General features: G+C 40.1%; 3 protein-coding genes across 6 annotated transcripts in view; 2 read left to right on the top strand and 1 right to left on the bottom strand.

Annotated features, from left to right (window-relative positions):
- The window catches only part of LOC117935717 (probable palmitoyltransferase ZDHHC14), a 46,559-nt gene extending 35,116 nt beyond the window's left edge, over positions 1-11,443 (top strand). The window contains exons 7-11 of one of the 4 annotated variants that reach the window (XM_034858132.1): positions 1,935-2,037; positions 2,802-2,911; positions 4,576-4,681; positions 8,925-8,947; positions 10,320-10,604. In XM_034858132.1, the coding sequence (XP_034714023.1) occupies positions 1,935-2,037; positions 2,802-2,911; positions 4,576-4,681; positions 8,925-8,947; positions 10,320-10,371 (394 nt within the window). In that variant the 3' untranslated portion in view covers positions 10,372-10,604. Of the gene's footprint in view, positions 1-1,934; positions 2,038-2,801; positions 2,912-4,575; positions 4,682-8,924; positions 8,948-10,274 lie in introns of all 4 variants that reach the window. The other 3 variants (XM_034858129.1, XM_034858131.1, XM_034858130.1) reach the window with 3 other exon arrangements.
- Positions 11,444-12,156: 713 nt separating this feature from the next.
- Positions 12,157-16,411, bottom strand: LOC117935726 (galectin-8-like). The gene is made up of 8 exons (XM_034858148.1): positions 16,201-16,411; positions 15,853-15,941; positions 14,832-15,042; positions 14,601-14,720; positions 14,422-14,448; positions 13,913-14,001; positions 13,351-13,516; positions 12,157-13,224 (listed from the first exon to the last, which is right to left on the bottom strand). Exons 1-8 carry the CDS (start codon positions 16,237-16,239, stop codon positions 13,075-13,077), a joined length of 891 nt encoding a protein of 296 aa, XP_034714039.1. The 5' UTR covers positions 16,240-16,411; the 3' UTR covers positions 12,157-13,074.
- A 2,175-nt stretch (positions 16,412-18,586) lies between these two features.
- On the top strand, positions 18,587-20,223 carry LOC117935730 (interferon alpha-inducible protein 27-like protein 2A). Its single transcript, XM_034858153.1, has 4 exons — positions 18,587-18,611; positions 19,005-19,037; positions 19,210-19,371; positions 20,024-20,223. Exons 1-4 carry the CDS (start codon positions 18,602-18,604, stop codon positions 20,107-20,109), a joined length of 291 nt encoding a protein of 96 aa, XP_034714044.1. The 5' UTR covers positions 18,587-18,601; the 3' UTR covers positions 20,110-20,223.
- Positions 20,224-22,089: the final 1,866 nt, after the last annotated feature.

Here is a 22,089-nt window from a genome sequence, read left to right as displayed (position 1 = left end):
CTGTGGTGTGCGAGGGGCTGTCCTTCTTCTCTCTGTCTGTGTTGTTTGTGTTCTGTATAGCCTATTCCCATTTAACCATTATAAATGATTTGTGAGTAGCCAAACGTTACACTATTAAAAACTAACTGAAGATAGTATGTAGTAATATATGTTGAGGATATATTTTAAAATATTAAATATATATTTTAGTTGATTCGCTTAATCAGAAATATTATAAAAGGATTACGTCTGCTATGGTCTTCTCTCTCTCATGACATGGATTAGGCTGATGATCATAATTCATTTTAATTCCTTGGTTATTAATCGTGAAAACCGTGAAACTGAGATATTTCCTCTCACAATAATTGTGATGTCAAAATCTTGTATCCTGACTCCCCTATACACAACGTTATTTCTAAGCCTCAGGGCTATACCCAAAGACCGTTAATAAATATACAGTCTATGGCTATACGCTCCCTCCCCCTCTTTTATGGCTGAGATAACTGTTTCTAAGGCAAAGAAATGTGTGCCAAGCCAAGCTGATAACGGCTTGTGGTCCTACAGGACTTTAATAAAGGGGAATTGCAGTCGATAGTATCGTAGCAGTCCTTTGTACTAGGTAAATGATGACACGTTTTGTCCTTGCTAAGGAGGTAGAGATTGGGAAGAGAGAAAACAAAGGGATATAAAAAGAGAGAGAGAAAAGGGGAGAATGAGGGTATTTATTTGAGGGCATGTCAGTTTGACAAATTGACTTGACTGTCTTTGAGTATGTAATCTTATACTGACCTACCAATATCATTTTTTTTTATAGAGGCTGAAGGATTCATCTTGGACAGTGGCTGTGTTTTTGTGCTTTATGGAGAGCAGAGAAAATTAGCAGTGTCCTGCAGTCCCAGCCAAATGAACTGGTAACTAGGAACTAGGGGTGACCCTGAATAGTCGAATATTTTATGCTTTGGGCAAAGGAACCTGATTCGACTGCCAATCTCACTCAAATTTTTGCAGAGGTGTTATGAAACAAGGACCATGCCATTTTGGCTACATGGGGGGTGCTCAATGTCGGATTTTAGCTACCTGTTTTCTCCCAAAAGTTAATATAAAGAATATTAAAGATATAAATATCAACATATAAATCCAACCGCCCCAATGAAAGATTTTAGTTCCATGGTTGTTGGAGGAGCATCATGACACCAGGGATTTAAACCTTTAACTGAAAATGTCTGGGAAAAGAGACTTTAAAGTGTGTTTGCACCTTAAATAAAGTTGTGTGCCATCGGCCGATACAAGAGCACAGCCATGATCCAGTGTGCCGTCTGCCTGATAGTTAGCAAATCCTGCACACTAGACCAGCACGCCCCGGCGATGTATGCAACAAGGCAACATTTGCATTTGTAGCAGAAAAACATGACAAGAGGACTGTAAAAGTATAGAGCATGCGTTGCTGGAATTTGCTTGATTATGTTTGTGTCCTAATCCGTGCATGTTTTCATACAAAAAAAGCTTTTCACACAACCTTATCGCAGCTAAATAATTCATTCCCACCACCAGTCCTCCACTCCTACTGTTGGCAAGAGCAGGACAGCCCCGAGGCTATAGTTCAATTTGAACTTGTACCGTGTGTGTGTGTGTGTGTGTGTGTGTGTGTGTGTGTGTGTGTGTGTGTGTGTGTGTGTGTGTGTGTGTGTGTGTGTGTGTGTGTGTGTGTGTGTGTGTGTGTGTGTGTGTGTGTGTGTGTGTGTGTGTGTGTGTGTGTGTGTGTGTGTGTGTGTGTGTGTGTGTGTGTGTGTGTGTGTGTGTGTGTGTGTGTGTGTGTGTGTGTGTGTGTGTGTGTGTGTGTGTGCGTGCGCTTTTACATATGTTATGTTAAAATATTCATATTGTCTGTTGCTGTAGTTTTTTATTTAATCCGTTCTTACATTTAGTGAAACTATTCCTTGACTTAATTGTGTCACTGTGCTGGAGGTGGTGGTGTGTTTCTTTTCTGTCTGGTCCATAGTGGGCCTCTCAGGCTTCCATACCTACCTGATCAGCTCCAACCAGACCACCAATGAAGATGTGAGTAAGAAATAGACACCAGACATAATGCTACATACTACAAAATAACAAGACCCCCTAAGTAAAGCATGGAACATTGCTATAAGGGATGTGATTTTTCTAAATTTGCTACACACTAAATTTGTGGATTTGGTTATAGTTAATCATTTGAAATATGTGATCTATTTATAGTAGCGATAGTGTTCTTTGTTAGTCACAATTATTGTTAGGGGTGGTATTTTTAAAGCTGCAATTACATGACTTTTCTTAAAACATTGTGCAAAATGAGAAAAAGAAAAAAAGTAGGAATGTTTTCACAAATGATTAACCTTTTCTATGGACTTGGTGAAAAACATTTTGTCCAGCGGTTTTATGTTGAGCTAGAACAGTGACAGTAACCTGTGGTATTAAAAAGAACATTTGGCATTGAAACAACAAATACTGGCACAGAAAAATGTTGAACTAATATATAAAACACAAACATCAAAAAGTAATAGTTTCACAATCCTATTATATTATTTCACTTTGACATTTGTTTGCATTATGAAAGGTTTTTCAATGTCAATCTATATTTTTTCTTCATGCCTGTCTAGTTTTACAAGTAGTCCCAAGGTAGTTCTTGTGTGTATATTATTTGTCTAATAAGCTAAGCAGCTTGTTAGACAGACACATGTTTAGCCCTAGACTAGACCACAATACACGAACATAATCCCTGTGTTCCACACAGTCTTGTTTTATCTTCCAGTGACACTTGAGATATTTATCTGTTGTGCGGTCTCTTCCAGATAAAAGGTTCATGGTCTTCTAAAAGAGGGAAAGACAACTATAACCCCTACAGCCATGGCAATATATTCACTAACTGCTGTGCAGCACTGTGTGGACCCTTGCCACCAAGGTATGACGTGTGTGAATGTATTTTTATGAGGTAATTTATGCATTCCCAGATGTCCCTATGATGCCATACAAGTGATTTCATTCACTGCTCTGAGTAAACCCAATCAGTAATTTTTCATCTTCACTGTTATAGGTCGTAGCCCCTGTTAACCCCCCATTGTATATTTGCATTTTGTCGGAAGGCTAAAATAGAACTTAGTCGACTCCTTTTGATGTGAGGAGTTGCTTTGAAACAAGTCTGCCTGCAGCCTTTTCTCTATACATAGCTACTGATTTACTGCTAGGGTGAAAATATTTCAAGCTTATTTTAACCAAATTTAAGATCAGAGTTGGCTTAATATATTAGATTTCACACTTTTGTTGATCATGTGATTTAACAAGCATACAGGCCAACTGTCACAGCTACACTCATGTCCATGTGACTGTAAATGACAGTACACATTGCACATTCCCTGTTAGCCTCTTTCACTTCAGCATTTCGCCCAACAATTCTCATTACTCATCCGTGAAACTGTAGTTCTTGATTCCTGTGACTAAAACTGCCCTTATATCATGTGTTCATGCTTACCCACTTGAAAGAGATACCTACTGTCTGCTCTTATCTTATCTTTACTGGCTACCTTACCCCCTTCGTAGATACAACACTCAAAATGAAGTGCTAAGATGTCACAAACATCTCTTAGCTTCGGAACTTGCAGCCTTTAACTTTGCCTTTTTCTTTAACATTTAAGTTTACAAACATGTACAAACGTGTACGAACATTCGAGAAATGCAAAGTCTCTAGTTTAACACAGGCATACAGTTCCTTAAGTTACTAAATATATATGCAGGTTTTAGAGGCACTTACATCCACATAAAGTATATTAAGAGCAGTAATGGAGGCTTTTGACAACATTTTGTTAGTGTATCTTGCTGTGCTGCTCTCTGGCCATTGCAAGCCATAAGTCGCAAGTAAGGATTCCAGTGGGTGGCAAAGGAGAGTCATGTGTGTTGCGTTGTGTGTCCAGCTGGTTCCATCAGTGACAAAGGAATGTTTTACCTCAGCCTCGGACTATGCAATCAACGCTGCCTCTCACATACCCAGACAAAAGCCTCTTGCACTTCATTCCCTGCAGGGACCTTGACTCACATTTCCTAATGCATCAGCTGATGTTCTTATGCTCATTTCTCCTAACCGCAACTGCAGACGCTGCTGTAGGTTCCCAGAGTTTATATCTGTGATTCTAGCAAACTATTTCCACTTGAATCCAGCTCAGACCCACTGGGCACACTGTCAACACACTTTCTGTTAAATGATTACTCTGCTCACACAGGTTAACCTGTGTGGGTGTGTGTGGGTGTTTGTGGTAAAGACAATAATTCGCTCTACTGCAGGACCTATGTGATTAATTACCAAGTTGTGATTTCATGTTTATGTTGAATGTACAGTATGTATGAGTGGAAGATTTGAGTTTTCAGACTCTAATGTTGAGGCTTGCACACAATAATAAAGCACACATCTACGTACACGCCATTGCCTCTTATAACAATGTGGTATTACTGACAAACACATTTGCACTCTTCTAATTCTTCCCATTTACTGCTCTACTGTATTAAATCTGTTAGTGGGTAATGCCAGAAATAATGTTTTTTGTTTTTTTTCCTTCTTTGTTTCTCTTTGACTAGTCTCATTGACAGACGAGGCTTTATCCAATCAGACACGCCACAGCTGGCACCACCAACCAATGGCATCACTATGTATGGCGCTACCCAGTCTCAGCAGAGCCACATGGTAAGACAGGGACCTAACACTCAGTCATTTTTCCAAGATGCTATCAGGTTGGTAACTTTGTAGAAGTAAAAATGCAGACAGAGTTGTCACGGGTGGTCTGGATGTTCATAGCTGTTCAGTCTGTTTAGAGACCAGAAGTGGGCAAGTCACTAAAGGGATGACGTTTTAGGAATAGAAATTTTGTTGATTAAAGGGACTAATTTTAGATCTGGCTCACCGCTATTATTACAAGCTTAGTTTAGTTATAATTCTAAAGAAATCCGTCATGGTTCATTTGGTGACACCTGTGGTTCCTGGTTGTAACAAGTGTGGTTTAATACTAGAGGAAGTTCTTATTGAGCAGCAACTTTTAGGGGTGCACAATGAATCAAATTTTAATCACGATCACAATTTTGACTTTCCACGATCAAATTTGCGTGATCGAGGGATTTTTTTGAATGCGTAATTTCATAGAATGCTTCGGTTTTTTTTTATTTGCAAAGCCAATCTACCGCTCCGTAAAGTAAATGCAACATTTTATCCCGTCTGTGTTGTTTTTCAGACCACAGCAGTGACCAGTAATAGTTAGTGTCTGTTAGCTCACAGGGCTCTAGGGCGCGATTAATATTTTTCCTCTAAGTTGCACCGGTGCCCCTAATGTCCTCACATTCGCTGCAATGCTGTTTATATGGATATGGTTTAATTTTGCGTTACATGACCCATTTCTTCTGTAAAGCCGTGCCTGTGTTGGATCTCTCCTCTACTCTCTCTTCTCTTACTCTCTGTGCAGCCCCGCCACAGAGCGTCGCCGGTCCACACTTATGACATTTGTCCACAGTTTTAATTATTAACACAGCTGTATATTTAAAGGCATGAGAGGCAAAGCTGTATTTGTGCCAGTGTTTCCATTGGTAACTCTGCTATCGCGGCCGCCACAGCGAAAAATACAGAAGAAGTTATTGAATGCAACAAACTTCAGTTTGTAGAGTAATAGCATATGAGACGGAGCTTCCTGGACCTGCAAGAGATGTGACCCATGGCCCGAATAACATAGTTCATAAAAATGCAGCGCAGTGACCATACAGACATTTCATACACACAACGTTTGTAACTCTGCTGACCCGCCATTTGACCTGTGCTGGACCCATTCATAATGAGTCAGCCGTCACTCTGTGAGTATCATATACGCCCATCGCACCCCCCTCTCTCCCTAGCTCTTTTAATCTGTTAAAACCGTTGAAAACCAGTGAAGGAGCTTTCTCAGAGATACATAAAAAAAAAAGCCTACGCTATTTATTTCAGATAGCTAACTTTAATTTACATGTGTTGCAGCTGTATGTATGTACAATATACTACTTCAAAATAAGAAGAATGTAGCATAATATGGATGTGAAAGCAGTTATAAATAGCCTATTTGACAATAAAATATGTTTTGGTTAAATCCAACAAATAATCATGATAATTAATCGTGATCACAATATTGATTAAAAGAATTGTGATTGTCATTTTGGCCATAATCGTGCTGCCCTAGCAACTTTGTCAGAATATCAACAGAAGATCAGCAGATGTATCTGTTTGCAGTGCAGCCAAACAAACTCATGTTGTTTTAATAAAGAAGTCAGTCAATAATTGGAATTTTGCATAGGTATGGTGGACTAACAATTAAAATAAATAATAGAAATAATTACAGAAAGAGAATACTTTGAAAAATACTATTTTTGAAAAAATGCAGAATACTTACCATAAATACTTTTACAAAGTCTAAGATTTCTTATATTACCAAAGGATTATAACATTAACATTTTGAATCGTCTAAATACACGGTCCAAAATTACTTGGCTACACTACTTTTTGGCCCAGTCTCACCCGGCCCATACTGGGTCTCTTAGAGGGCAAGACCCTGGTCAACATGACTCACGGAGTCAAAGCACCTTTCACAGAGGCCTGTCTGACAGAGGGGATATACAGCTGTTGTCAGAAACAGAAAATCAGCTCTCACAAATTGAGGCAACCCCAGGCGCCATAAGCTCATTTTTTTGTGTCTGATTGAAATAGTAAACACTTGCTATTGGTTTAACGTATTGTTATTGGATAACGTAGCTTAGGTAGAGAGGGTAAAGGCCAGATGAGGTCAAACTTTTTTTTAAGCACATCAGTCAAACAAGCCCTTGAAACTCAACAAACTGCAGAGTCCAAACCAGCTGCACCTTCTTCTCTCTTTCTATCCAGACCTGGGAAAGCAAACCCAGTTAGTCTTTCTCATCCTACTAGATTGAAATGGATGAAACTGCTCTGGATTGCAAAGAGCGAGGGAGTGTTTTCAATTTTGCATTTGTTACTCCATGTTGCCCTTAAATTAGGTCAGCAGTAACGTGTGTGTGTGTGTGTGTGTGTGTGTGTGATATTTCATCCACTCTCCTGTATTAGTTTGCTTATCAGTACATAATACTGTGTAAGATTAGTTTCCTGATAATCCAAGACTGCAATGGGCCAAAAAAACAATGAGCAGGAATCAAAGGAACATAATCCATAATGCATCAGACCATTTTGTACAAACTCACAAAGTGAAAGTACAGCACAGTCAGTAAACAGATAACTCCTCCTGTAATGCGGAGAGATTAGCTGGTGTCGTGAAGAGGACATTGTTCTGACCTCCCTGCCCAGTTTCCCTATGGCGCCTGAAAAGAAGCAACAAGTCTACTGTTGTTCAGTTTAGCCGTTAACCTCAACATTACATGCTAGATTTAAGGCCTATTCACAAACAGCCACTAAACGTCTTTCACTGGCGCCCTCCCTCTGTGCCACAGTCATCTCCTTGTTCTCATCCACACTCAACCTCAACGTGTCAGTTCTCATTGAGACGTGGAGCGTGAATGTCATCTGTCTCCAGGTCCAAATGTGTGCACTACTTGTAATATGCTAAGAGCCATAGGAACCTTCCCTTACATCCCATCCCTTTCCTTTCCAGTTTTATGTCATTGTAAATGGAATATTTTTGTTTTGGACCGTTGATCATACTTATGGAGTAATTTAAAGATATCCTTGGGTTCTGGGAATATTCCAATTTACAAGTTCGTATATTTGTCGCACAAAACGATTTATAATCAATAGAGTAATCTGAAATAATGGTTCTTAGTTGCAGCCTTATATTTCTGGCCATGTCTTTCTCCCCTTCCTTCATCATCTGTCTATCTTTTTCTTTTGTGAGATGTGAGCTATTGTTAAACAAAACACAGTGCAACTTGATCAGCCACCATTTCCTTGTTGATTGCACAGCGAGGGACGAGGGACCGACAAACCACAGCCTCGTTTCAGTTTCACCACTCCCTCTTACTTCCGTCAGCTGCAAGAATGACAGTGTTACAGTCACTGAAAATTCCCGACTTTGTTTCTTTGTTCACATAAGAGCGGGATACGATCAATATTCAGACCCTGTTTAGTAAGTTTATTAAAGATAAAATAATGAACAGAAAGGTGGTAGTTTGGTGTTTCTCTTGCTCAGGCCAGCTCAACCAAACGTACCACGAAGTGCCTGCTGAATGGACAACTTATCATCAGTCACATCTCCCAACTTGTTTCTGCTTCCACTTCTTTTGATCAAATAAGTTAATCAAGTAATCGTTTCAGATCTGCAGGAAAATATTATATTTAGACCCATTGCAATTTTGTCTATTATATTTTTCTTTCAAACTAATCCTCTACCACTTGAGTGATATAATCTTGCTTTGTCATGTTGACTACTGCACACAGTTGGGTCATGAATTCAAGGTTTTAAATGTTCAATGTTTAAAGGATTAACATTTTTAATGAGAGAAAAAGCTCTCTCGTCCTTGTTTCATCACGTTTGTAAGCCAATACATGCCTCTGTTGCTTCACCTGCTGTCCAAGATCAGAGTACCAGCCGTCAATGTACAAATTGTTACTTGTAGTTTTGCATGTCTGTCTGCCGTTGGGCATAGACAATGCTGAGTCAGTCTATCTTTATAAAACAGGAGTGAGCCTAAAAATAGATAGAAAAGGAAAAAGCGCTTTATTCCATTTATCCCCATCTCCACTTCATTTTCTGTTCCAACACACTGCTGATGATGTAGCTCTGTGCTTACGTGGATGTGAGCGTGGTTTCCGTGTCAGTTCAGTCCAAAAACCCTTGTTCAAGTTGATAAGTGCAGTTGATAAGAGGATTGACAATACTCAGTCACATCTCTTCTACTGTCAAAGGTAGCTCAGCTTTGTTTAAATCACATCGGTAATCTGCTCTTTTTAGGTCAGTGAGATGAAGATAGAAGGGTGAGATGTTGGGGACTAACCTTTGTGCATCAAATTTCTTGTCACTCAGACTTTGGGAATGGAGTGAGTTGGAAGCAGGCATCAAAGTACTTTCTTCACTTTTCTTCAACTAGTGTTCTTTCATCTATATATGATTTACTCTGTAGTGATCAGAGGTGTCATATGTATTCACATTCCATACTCAGGTAGTGATACTAGGGTTTAAAAAGACTTCTGTAGGAGTTGATGTATAAACTCAAGCATTTACTTAAGTGAAAGTGTAAAAGTACTGGTTTCAAAACTACTTCAAGTCTAAAAGTAATGTAAGGGGGAAAAAAATGCCATTAAAGACAAAAGCTTATAGTGCTCTACCCTACCTCCCCAAAAAACAATTTTCTAAAAAAATGTAAATGTTAATGTAAAAGTTTTTTAGGTGCACCTGTTTCAGCCGCATTAATGCCCATTGAAAATGAACGCATTTTAGTACAATGAAAATACATTTAAGAAACATATACGTGTACTACTGAGACGTGTTTCATGGAGCGGAAGATTTAATGACTAATCTAGTGCCTATAAGTAATGGTGCAAAAACTCAAACTTCAGAGGCATGTTATCAATAGCCTTTATCGGAATTTAAATGCACATCCAAGCTTAGCAGCAGGAATCACTGAGGGCAACGGATTCACTCTATCCCGATGGTGCCAGTTATCTGGATTGGTTTTTTTGAAGGATGACAAGCAGTAATGAAAACAAGCCAAACGGAAATAGGTAAAATAATTACTCTGGTAAAGTATAGATACCCAACATTTCTACTTAAGTAAGGTAACAAAGTATTTGTACTTCGTTACTTGACACCTCTGGTGGTGATAAAGGGCTAAAGCTAATCTCTCTGTAGCTAATGTGTGGTATTGATGACTCCCTGTGTCCTAACCCAGTTACTCTGCTCCACTTTTAGACGTGTGAAAACAATAGAGATCAATAAGTCATGAGGCACTGACTTAATAGGCCTCTTTTTTCCAACTCTTGTCAACTGACCGGAGGTCTGTTTTTACTGGCGCGGATGCTTGTGCTGGTTTAGGTTCTTTGTGTGGCTCTGCATTCTAACATATGGGTACTAACATATTTTTTTTTCTTTCTCTTTCTCTCCCTTATCACCTCCATGTTCCTCTGTCTTTCCACATATGTTGTTTCTTCTTTTCTTCTGGATCGAATTTTCAACACTTCCTCAATGTTATTTGTTTTCTATTTCTGTCATTATCCTCCGTGAATATTTTTTCCTCTTTGTATTTCACATCCCTTCCTATACTTTTTTTTTTTTTTTTTTTGCTCTCTGCTGCTTTCTTTTTAGTGTGACCAAGACCAGTGCATTCAAAGCACCAAATTCGTTTTGCAGGCCGCCGCAACACCTCTCCTCCAGCAGCAGAGCAGCCAGCCAGTCATCCTGACGGCCTCCCCTGAAAATGGAGGCTCTCTACCTGGCCGCACCTCCCTCACCCTGGGGGGCCCTTGCACCTCACTTCCCCTTGGCCAGCCCACCCCTCCGACGTCCACCCCCAGCCTCAGCTGCCACGAGGCCACGGACATGCTGCCAATCCATGGACACAGCCACACACACAACCACAGCCACTCCCTCCAGGAGCCTGTGGCCCACCACCACTATCTCACCCCAGAGGAAGTGCCCTCGCCGCCAGGTATGCTTCCCTGCGGCAGCCCCCTGGGTCACAGCCATACTATGCAGGCCGGCTTCTACAATCCAGCCAGCCAGGACTCGCTACACGAGGACTCTGTCAGAGGATTGGTAAAGCTCAGCTCTGTCTGACAATGGGATATATGCCCCCCTCCTCCCGCTTCCTCCTGAAAACATGTAACCCACAAAACTCTTTTGTGCCACGTTTGGACCAGCTCGTTCTCCCTCAATTAGTTTTCCTTTCTCTCGTTGTATGACTTGACAACTGAAAAAGGCTGTGGTTTAAATTCAGCTGCTAGAAACTGATTGGAATGTAATTGAACCGAAGTGAAACCAGTTGTCCTCAGCCAATGTCTTGCCAAACCTCTCCACTGGAGCAGGGAGAGATGTTTTCTAGTGCAGTGGCCTGTATGACAAATCAGACATCCGCTTCTCTATTCTTCTTTTTTTAAATGGCTTATTCCATTAGCTCCTGGAAACTGGACAGGGGAGTTTCTTTTTCAAAGTGGGATATGTCTGTGAGCCATGTCGATCAAGAAAAGAAGATTTTGACGGTTCAGACGGTTTGGTAAAATTTATTTCTGTCAATGGATCAAAGGTCTGACAGTTTTTTTTGTAAAACGAACTTTAGCCTATTTGCCTGTTGCTGATTGGACAATGACTTTTGCCTTTTTTCTGGGACATTCTCAGCAGTGCAATGGTTGATGTCATGTTGCATATCATCCTGCTTTTTCTATGTTAAAAAACAAGACTGTTGTACTGTACCATGGTTATTACAAATTATATTTCCTGTGGATATTAATAAAACACTAACTTTTTATCAGATAAGATTGCATTGAGGCTAAGAAGTCTTAAGTCTTGTGGCAGATGTCTGTATCAGGCGTAAATGAGTTAGATGAAAAACAAGGATGTCTAATGAATGTTACTAAACATTTATGAAGACTTTCTGTAGGCCATTGTTCCAGACAGAAGTCCTGGTCAGGCCCCTAAAGGTGATTTGTGGAGGCGTTAAAGAAAAAAGATCTAGAGTTCCCTGACTGGCAGTGGTTTCTGGCTAGTAAAAAGGCAGTTAATCATTAACAACAATTATCTTCTTCCATCTTGTGGTTGAGTAGGGGTACTGCTGATGAAAGTGTAGTTTAACATTAAACTACATTTTGTTAAACAAAATTATCAGAGATGATAATCAAGTGCAGACACCGACATTATGAAAGTTGGGATAACCAATATTCTTAAATTAAAAGTGACTGCAAAAAATATTTTTTTTTGCTACATGATGGTTGTCTGGAGCAGAAGGTGGAGCATTTAGTTAAAGACTCGTTCGGAGAGTGAATTTTAGACTCTGGTAGAAACTGACATGACCCAAGTGCTAATGTTGCTTCAGGTCTGCTGGATATGTAAATGAGCCACTTAATGCCAACACCTTCACCCTATCAACACTAATGTGAAAATGTCTTTGGTGTTGTGTTTACAGCCTGTTGGGCCGCCCCCTAGTGGCATAACAGCAATTAATTCAGGTTTAACTCAAACAGTGGGCACGAAATGATAATAGCAACACATTCATTTATTAAATCATTTGATACATAGGGAATACATATTTTGCAAGAGATAATTCAAAAAGAAAAACTGACACTGGAAAATAAATATCCCAGATTGTTGTTTTTTTTCATTCATTCCATCATGTGTGAGAGCAGTGGGACGAGATGGTCACAGATACAGGATTCTACTATATTCTACAGCTTGCAGAAATATGTCATTCCTTTAGATTATTATATATTAAATGGACCCTGTACTGCACTGTGCTTGAGTTCCACTGAACCATTAAATGTCATGTGGGCATGTCATGTGTAGGCACATCCTATTCATAAAAAAAAGGCAAGGGGAAAAAAGGGTACTAATATATTTAGTAAAGAGTTAGTGCTTTTTAAAATGGCTGTACAATAAATTAGTCTTTATTGGGCCTTGCTCCGAGAGAATGGAGCCCTTAGTTGTCATTCATTGTTTTTATTTGCTGACTGTCTTGGCATTTAAATAAAGCCAAGTGCTTATTAATGTTAAACATATTCCAGATTTAAGTATACAGTACACTAAGGGCATATCGCAGCAGAGATGCACTAGAGACAGTATAAGAAATGAACCAAGGCAAACCTAACTTGTAACTGTAAACAGTCATGGGGGCTCACAGCCTGATGCTCAGGCACAGCTAACGCTCATGCACCACTTCTCTAGTCAGGGCTGGAAACATGGCCCATTTAAACTGCACGGTAGGGCCTGACCATGGACCTTGGTCACCAAAAATGCTAGACTAGCTTAAAGTCAATGACCTATGTTTATGCTGCAAGACTAACCTGACCTGAAGTCAGCACAGGGTTGGCCGTTTTCAGCATCCATCGTCTGGGTCACTGTGACTAAGCTAATTTAGCATAGATGACCAGAACGCAACAGTGTCTGTGACTCCGAGTCACCACAGTTTAACATCATTGAGCTCCAGGTCCCCCATGATCTCCAACTGGTCAATGCTGCTCAGATCCTGCACCCGATGTCTGAACTCAAACATGTGTGAGCCATTGACTGCCAGCTTGAACTGATGAGGCTGACAGAGGATGAGAATCTGACGAAACAAAAAAACTGAGGAATAGTCAATCATTGCAGATATGCAACTTGTGAGATAAACATCCAATTCAGTGACTGCAGAAGCCCTTTCAAAATAAGCCTTCAAGTTGTAGGTTGTTCCTACCTCAAAGTACTCCCCTGACGAGAAGGGAAAGAAGGGCAGCTCCCGCTCCTCCTCACCCCAGGATCCACTCAGGTACGAGTTCCTGATGAACACACCCGACTTCATGCGAGGGTTCAGATGGAGAGCGATGTTCTCTGTCCTGCTGTGGCGGAGGTTCACTGTAAAACTGGAAGAAACCTGAATTAGAGGTAAATAAACTTTTTTTTTTTTTTAACTCTCCTGTTGTCGTTGGGTCAAATTTGACCCGTTTTCTTTCAAACATATTATCCAAAAAAATAATGTGGATGGTTCACTACAATAATCTTAACAAGGTAAATAATCAGTTCACTACTTTAATTGCATTTGGGTGTTTTTCAATTTTATAGAGAAAGAATAAACAATTGATAAATGTGACACAAATGTGAAAGTGGAAAAAAACTGGGGCTAAACTTCCAAAGGCTCAGAAAAACGGGTCAACGGGAAGACAACGTGAGGCTTAAGAAATGTTGCAGTTACCAAAGGGGGCATTTACAGTAATAGTTCAAACACATTTAACTTTAACTTTAATCACTTCTTCATTTACCTGTGTGGATACATGCTGACCTGTCCTTTGATTGTGATGTGCTGCCCAGGGCTCAGTCCTTTGAGTAGACTGCCTTTGTAAGGGAGGCTCTGGGATGAGAACATAATTGTTGATACCTTTTCATTTAATTAATTTCTATAATCCATCATTTCTGCAGATTAGTTTCTCTAAATCATTTGTTCTATATTGCGCAGTGCGGTTATAGCCCAACATGCTATCTATAACTCTTTTCCAAACTATTTGTTCATGCCTCCGTAGGTGTGAGATATTGTGGCAGTGGAAGTATCGCCATCATTGATAACAAAAAGTAAAAAAACAAAAGTAGTCAGATAATAATAAACCAGAAATTTCCTTTTAAAAGTTTGAGGGCTGCATTCGGAAATTCAGTCTTCAGTGCACAAACAGAGGAATCATTTAAGAAATGTGATCCAGTTTTAGTAGCATCACAAGATACTGGGAACATTTAGACATAGAAGTGTTATGTAGATGACGCAAAAGGAAAAACTCACCAAGTCACCTGATTCTGAATATATTGCCTAGAAAAAGAAACGCAGCATTGAAGATTAAGACTTTACCAATTACAATAATAATGTCTTATTCAAAAATTATTAATCCGTTTATAAAGGAAGCACACATCGGACCAGCTAGTGGAGAACAAAATAAAGCAAAGGGATAGGAATGTACCTACCGAGTTTGGGATGTAGCCAATAGCGTGCACCCTGACTTTCCCAGAAATAGAAAATGTGTCGACCCTGTTTAATGGAATTTTGTGCTTGTATTCCAGCAGGTGAGTGCCATTTACTGCCACCTATGGGTAAAGACAAATCCTTTAGTAGTACTGTATTAATCAAATAGCTTTTTTAAGGGAACTACACAGGTTAAGCTATGCCTTCATCCTGACCAGCGTGGGCTCACTGACCTTGAAGACATCTTCATGCACCAATAGAATAGTCTCGAAGGGGGCTCCTCGTTTGTAGGGTAGCACATGGAGCGTTTCCTCCTTGCCCCAGCTCTCCTGCAGCAGGTTGTTACACACCACACAAGGCGAGCCTTTGAAGCGAGGGCTGAAGTGGAGGGCGACGTCAGAGCGCGGCTTGGTGCTGCAGCCCCTCGACAGGTCAATCTGAAACCTGCAGAGAGGGTGCACACCGAGCCTGGATTATTAACTGGCCAGGGGGGCGTCTGCCTCAGGGCTTCTAAGTTCACTTCATGACAAGGGTCGGGGAGTTTGCACCTTACCATATCAACAAAGGCAGGTCCATGTATAGAGTGTCAAAATGTAGTTCTAAATATTTGTAACTAAAAACAATTATGATTGAAGGAGCTTAAAAGTTCAGCAAAACTGTTGACAGGACTACTGTTGCCGAGGCAAATAATTCACTTTTTCAATTCGATATTTCAGTTTATGCTCGCATGGTGCATAGTCACAAATGAGTTTGTGTTTAATCAATCTTCCGCAACTGACAAAACAGGCATTATATACACACACTACAGAGATTAGTTGTTCGGGGGGTCAATAAAAGCCCTCTAACCCGTTGTGGTGTAATGGTATCGGATGGTCTGAGGGTTTAAGACCACCTTCGACTAGAGGACACAAGCTTTAAAAATGCTTACGTTTTTTTGAGCAACACACAGTTCTGTAGCCAAACCTGACCTCTGACCTCCTAGTGGAGGAGCACAATTAAAGTCAGAGCTAAGATAAAATGAATCCAACCTGATGATGTTGTTGATGTCACACTTACGTGGTACATACAGTTGTCAGTGTATGTATGCGTTGTGGAGGGTGGTACAGGAAGTGTTTTAAAAATAAAGTTTGGGGACCACTGAACTAGACACAACAGGCTTTAGAAGTTTCCCAAGAGAAAAGTAGGCTGTCACAACCACATCTAAGACAAATCCACAACACTTATTCTACATATTTCTCTCAAATTATATATTACCTGTCAGCATCTGGGGGAACGGTGCCCTGAATGATGATGATCTCCCCAGGGTGCAGGCCTCCAGGTATAGGCCCTGTGTATGGGATCACCTGAGGTGGAGGGTTGACGTTAAAGCATTGCATACCTACACTGACAGAAATTGAAGACATGCTGCTTGATACGAAGGGAGCAAGAATCTATCTGATAACTCGGATTAGTTTGTGTCCAGTGTGCAGGCCGTTTATAGACTGCTGCTGCTGCGCATAGTGTTTAGCTGTAATACAAACTAACGTTACACGAGGGTCTATTGATCATTGTATGATGGCATCAGAGGGCTGAGGTAGATAATTGTAATATTAAGCCTCTTACCGGATTCAGGACAGTGTGTTTCGCATTTGCCACAGACATCGGGCTTCGTGTTTCAGACTACAACATGCAGGTGTGCTGAAAGACAACAGAGGTGGTGTGTCTGCGGTAAATCGGACCGGTTTGTAGCTCGCCTGCACTACACAGGGATGATGGCAGTGGGCATCTTCTCTCCATCAGCCCCGAACAGCGCGCGCATGCGCAATCCTACCATGTGATCAGGCCCGTTGAACAACAACAGAGGCCCACTGTTATTGGTTAAACCTTTATTTTAATACCGGATTCTAAATGTTCTAGTTCATAACTTTAATTATAGAACAACATAATAATTAAATAACAAAAATTATAACAACACAGAATTGAAAATTATTTCACTTCCAATTATTAAACGCTGCATTTTTTAAAGGAAGTGACTCTCTTACTCCCTCTTGTGTTACATGGTTCAACTTCAGATTTATACATATTAAGTTTCGTTTCTAAAAAAAACACTCAAACAAGACACCCAGACCTATGACTCAGACCCAGCTCGCGAGTTGTTTTCTGTTGTTTTTTTTGGCAGAATGGCGATGACTCATGAATATTCACATAATAGAGATGCCTATGTAAATTATATGCAATATGGTCCAGCATACCTTAATAATGTAGTTTGTGCTTTTTCATTTTGTATGTTATTTTAATTAAGGCTTTTTTAAATTCATTTCCCGTAAATTACATTAACAGAGCTGGTACCTTTATTTTGAAAGTGTAATACCGGTAAATTAAAAATAGGCTCGTTCGAGATGAGCCAGGTCTGCGCAGAATCGATCACCGGCGATCGGCGCCCGTTGCATGCCGGTTAGATTTCTGTCCGACTTGATCCCGACTTGCTCTGACGTCATGCACACGTGGGCAACGGTAATCTCACGAGAGCAAGGCGGACGCAGTTCTGAGACGCAGGCGGCGCAGTTGCTTTTCACCGACTGCAAGACCCAGGCGGACCCAGAGCATGCTGGGAAACGCCGGCTTCTCAGCTGATTTAACACCTGATTGGTTTAAACCACGATGACGTTTTATATAAACTTTTGTAGTTTTTGAATCGGAGGGATTTTAATTGCTATTTGTCTGATTTGAAGACTTATTCTGTACAGAACACGTGTTGTGTGGCTGATAGTGACGTTTACAAGTCAGAGAAACTAAATCTGTTCAGATCACGGATCATCTACAGTGTTGTTAATTAAAATCAGCAAAAGCTTTCATGTAGAGCACTTTCGCAGCTACTCTGTCATAATCAAAACAACTAGAGACTGTGTACAAGCTGATATGTGGGTCTGGTTATATTTTATTAAATCGGAATCGCAACAGTCCTTTTTGTCACTTCCTGTCCAGTCTGAAGGCGGCTGGAATCGGCTGGAAACTGTCCGACTTTACCGCAGCTTTTTTTCCCCGCCCCCGCTGCTGCCGCCTGCTCTCGTCCACTTTACAGGCGGGGCGCAGTTCATCTCGAATGAGCCTACTAACAGAGCTGGTACCTTTATTTTGAAAGTGTAATACCGGTAAATTAAAAATAAAAGACGTGAAAACTGCGGATGTCTCGAGAGACCTTTGGTCGACTCCCTAGCTGTCTAATGTAATTTTGCAGTTTTGCTTGGTTGGGTGAGTGTGTTTATGTAATAAGCATGCTAACGTCAAGGTAGATTTAACAATAATTTAAGTTTGCATTCCTGTTACGGTTATGAAGTATGCTGCTGTCAGTCTTGTCAAAGCTGTACTAAATTAGCCCAGGGATGCTAAAGAGTCTTAAAATCACAGTTTCAGATTCGTAAAAACTCTATTTGTGAAAATAGCTCACAGACAGACAACGCCTGTCTGAGGCGTTGTCTGTCTGTGAGCTAGAGATGTCCGCCCATTAAAGATTTATTCTATTCTATTTTGCTGAGTGTTTTTATGTGTATTGTAATTCTATAGATTATCACTAACGTTATGTAGCGCGCCACCAGATCGTCATTTTGAGATTAGTCGTTTTCTTCGGTAACACTTTTACAATAAGGTACACAATAAAGGGTAGTTACTGTTTTTGAGAGAACGAATGAGTACAAAAACAGTAGTTCCCTTTTTTGTATACTATATTGTGTATACATATAAGTGTAACCTTTTCTTCTTCACTTACAGCGTGTTGTTAAGGCGTGTTCACGGGACGCTTGTGGACATAGAGAACAATCTGTTTTGTTCTATGGTTTCAGTAGAGCATTGTGAACCATCATGTTGATGCACACGTCACTATTCTGGGGATGGTATCATTGACGTGTTACAGAGAACCATTTAACTTTGAATTCCTGCTGTTTGATGACACACTTATTAAGGGATCTCCTCTTTTGTTTTGATTCCAACAGTTTCGTTTCTCAGAACAGTTCGCCAGATCTAAAAGATGGGCCTTGGTGAGTAATGCTAGATGATACTCAAGGGTGTAACTTTGGTTTGAGAAGTAGGGTGCCACCGATTAAGTTGATCGTTATTGTAGTTTCTTCCAAAGAAAAAATAAAGAAAAAGATGTTTGACTTTCTTTATTATTTAAAATGGGGGCAGATCATAGAGACTTATAAATAAAATGATATCAGACAAAAGTTAAAGTGCGGGGTGTGCACAAACAGTTTCGGCATGTCCCCAGTGGAAATTACACCCTAAATGATACTTATACAATTCCTTAAAAGCACTGATACATTTACTCATAAGCTTTCCTTAAACGTGTTATAATGTGATTTACCAAAGCACATGTATTTGATTAAGCCAGATGGACCGTAAAGGTGGATCTTGTCTTTCATCTTTTGTTCCAGGGACTGCTGCTGCTGTTGTAGGAGGTGCAGGTAGGACTTTGTACTGTCCAGATTTTATGGACCACCTTTGTTTTTAAGTTTTTTTTAACAGCATTTACATGTTTAACTTATTCATGCATGATCCGTTTTAAAGTGACCTGATTCATTAGCACACTATAACTGACAACAAAGTTTCCTCTGCTGTGTTGTTGTCCGTGTGCAGTAGTTGCTGCGGTTGGGGCTCCTGTTGTTCTAGGAGCCATAGGTTTCACCTCAGCTGGAATAGCAGCAGGCTCCTATGCTGCCGGCATGATGTCGACTGCTGCAGTTGCTAACGGAGGAGGAGTGGTAGCAGGAGGTACAGTGGCTGTTTTGCAGGCAGCAGGTAAATGTCATTGCTTTATTTTTTTGTTGTTGATTGTTTTAAATTAAAAATCTTGTGGTTTAAACGGTTGCTAAAACAATAATAAAAGGGGAATCATGTGCCAGGTAACTTGCAATGTCTTTTCGAAGTGCAACAACACAAATTTCTACACAATGTGTCTGACAAACCTGGAATTGAACCATAATTAAAGCAACACTAGAGAACGTTTTGTAACTTAAAATATTGTTTCCAAAATCCTTTGTCGTTCATCATCTCTTAACAGGGTGAACGGCACTTCTGCATTCGCTTTGCAGCTCTCTATCGGCAATAACTGCACTATGAAATGTTTGGCAGATTGGGTAGCGGATCTGTAGGTCCAATGAGACAGATTAGGACAATTCTGCTTCCAACCTGTAGGAGGACCGAAGGGGAAAAGTTAAATAGTGTTGCTTTAATGTAGCATTGTCATGTTGGAGATTAATAGGCGTATGTGAATAAATAGTGCAGTATTCAACAAATAAAGTGTTTATGTACAATAAAATGGTCAACTGCTACACATACACTGTGATGACAAGAGTGCTAGTGTTACATTGAGTCTTTTATCATGAGAACAATACTCTCAGCATCTCTGTAGCTCCGTACCTTGATATAACCCCTGTGTATCTTGCTGTAGGTGCAGCTGGTCTGTCAGGAGCTGCCACTGCAGCTTTAGCTGGAGCTGGAGCAGCAGTGGGATGGCTGACTCGCTTCATCCGCTGAAAATACAGAAGGAACAAGATTAAGGCGATTATTACCAATATACATCAGTTAATATACTAAACAGCACTTCTGATTTCAGACAACTGAAATGTGTTGTGCAATAAATCTGTGTAACCTGTGAAGTATACTGCTTTAATGTTTTCTGTTAATATTTCCATTCCTCATAATGTCCACTAGAAAGGACCCAATGAGTAAAAGAATGAAAGTGTTTTTTGGTAATAAACTTTTCTTTTAACAGTTGTGGGCCGTAAAACAAAACACTCAGTTGAAACATGCTACAAAGCTCATACAGCTGATTGGAACTGCGTAGTCGGTGTACCCCCCCCCCCCCAATGTGAGTCAAATGCAGATTTGAGTGGCGTATGATCAGATTTAAACTGAAAATTGTGAAATCCATGAAATAATAAACTTTTCTCATCACAAACAATAACAGAAGATGTTAATCCTTTCAAAACATTTGAGCTATCTAAAGTTGTTTGATTGCTACCGTTTACCGCGTAAACCCCTGTTCAGGTGACAACCTTTGTTGTGTTTGACGCTAACTTGTAGCCAGCAGTGAACAAACTTCGTTAAGTAGGTCCATTTTTACTGTATTGACATTACAGAAGTCTCTAGTTAGCATCTTGTATGCTACTTGTCGCAAAGTGACGCATGTGCAACTCACATCTTCACCTGTCTCCTGACGCACTTGCGACTCAAATCTGCACTTGATTTTATAATCTTATATTTCCCCTCAGAAATTACTTTTAGCACATTATTGGTAAAATGTGTTCTATTCTATAACCAAAAACTAGGATTAGTCATTTGAAGTTACTTGATGGTGCTACCACAACATCTCCTGCTCTAAACCTCCAAAACCCAGGAAATGATCATTAATCGTAAGAACCGCTTGACATCTGTTCATGTACTAAACAGCACTTTTGAAATTTCAGACAACTGAAATGTTTTGTGCGAAAATCTCTTCAGTGTCCTCTGTAAATATTTATATTCCTCATGTCTACCTAAAAGAAGTGTAGTGGCATCTGTCCAAAAATAATGCCACTGGGTGAAATCTGAAGCCCTTTCCAACTCTTGCTGGTGCAAATAATGAGGTCCGCCGTCGTCATACGTTTAATCCTTTATTGTACAAAAAGTTTAGGTAAAAGCACACACAAAAAGAATGACTTGAGTGATTTAAAGCCAAGAACGACGAGATCTAAAAACATTACTCTCACACAGCTGAGGTTGAAAAACACCCTTTGATGTATTGTATTTATGAGAATTGTTAAATGCTTTTGTTGTGAAGCACTTTGTGATCTTCATCTGAGAAAAGTGCTATACAAATACATTTTACTTACTTACTTAAAAACTGTGTGGCTTCCCGGATCCAGATTCCCCGTCCACCTCAGCAGTGGTTTCCTTTATAATCTCCAATTAACACCCACAAACAGGTGTGCAGGTGACGTAACAAACAACCATTTACACAGACCTCCCGCACACACATAACAAACATATATCGTCAAATTGGCCATTACAAGAAGTGAGTCAGTCTCACTGTTAGAGAGTGTAAGATTATTTTTTCAGGGTTTCTTCCCTTTATTAGATATAGACAGTGGATAGTCATGTGAAAGGTGTGGAGAGAGAGAGATGGGGGGATTACGCGCTGCAAAGGGCCGCAGGCTGGATCCGAACTCGAGCCGCTACAGGACTAAGCCAACATGGGTCGAGCGTACTTACTCAGTGATCTATAGGCTGCCCCCACTGTTACCTTTTTAATCAAATTCTCCTCATTATACCTAGAATCAATTCTTAATGTTGCTTTCAGTCATAATGGTCATACTCTGTGGAATTTTCTCCACATGAACTAAGGTCTGATAAAACAGTATCTGCTTCTAAAAGCAGATTGAAGACATATTTTTTCATACGCTTTAAGATAGGTAACAGGTACATTTTTTGTCATAGAATCACAAAAACAATCAGTATTCCTTTTTTAATTATGAT

Source organism: Etheostoma cragini, chromosome 20, assembly GCF_013103735.1.
Source record: "Etheostoma cragini isolate CJK2018 chromosome 20, CSU_Ecrag_1.0, whole genome shotgun sequence".
NCBI classification, from domain to species: domain Eukaryota; kingdom Metazoa; phylum Chordata; class Actinopteri; order Perciformes; family Percidae; genus Etheostoma; species Etheostoma cragini.
The sequence above is the reverse complement of the archived record's forward strand: the minus strand, read 5'-3'. Positions and strand labels throughout refer to the sequence as shown.

Excerpts from the sequence above, each read along its gene's own strand:
- LOC117935726 (XM_034858148.1), bottom strand. The coding sequence starts at position 16,239 with ATGTCTGTGGCAAATGCGAAACACACTGTCCTGAATCCG. Across the intron at positions 15,043-15,852 it reads GTTCCCCCAGATGCTGACAG|GTTTCAGATTGACCTGTCGA; the intron begins GTAATATATAAT and ends CCCTCTCTGCAG. Across the intron at positions 13,225-13,350 it reads CGTCAGGGGAGTACTTTGAG|ATTCTCATCCTCTGTCAGCC; the intron begins GTAGGAACAACC and ends TTGTTTCGTCAG.
- LOC117935730 (XM_034858153.1), top strand. Across the intron at positions 19,038-19,209 it reads TGCTGTTGTAGGAGGTGCAG|TAGTTGCTGCGGTTGGGGCT; the intron begins GTAGGACTTTGT and ends GTCCGTGTGCAG. Across the intron at positions 19,372-20,023 it reads GGCTGTTTTGCAGGCAGCAG|GTGCAGCTGGTCTGTCAGGA; the intron begins GTAAATGTCATT and ends ATCTTGCTGTAG.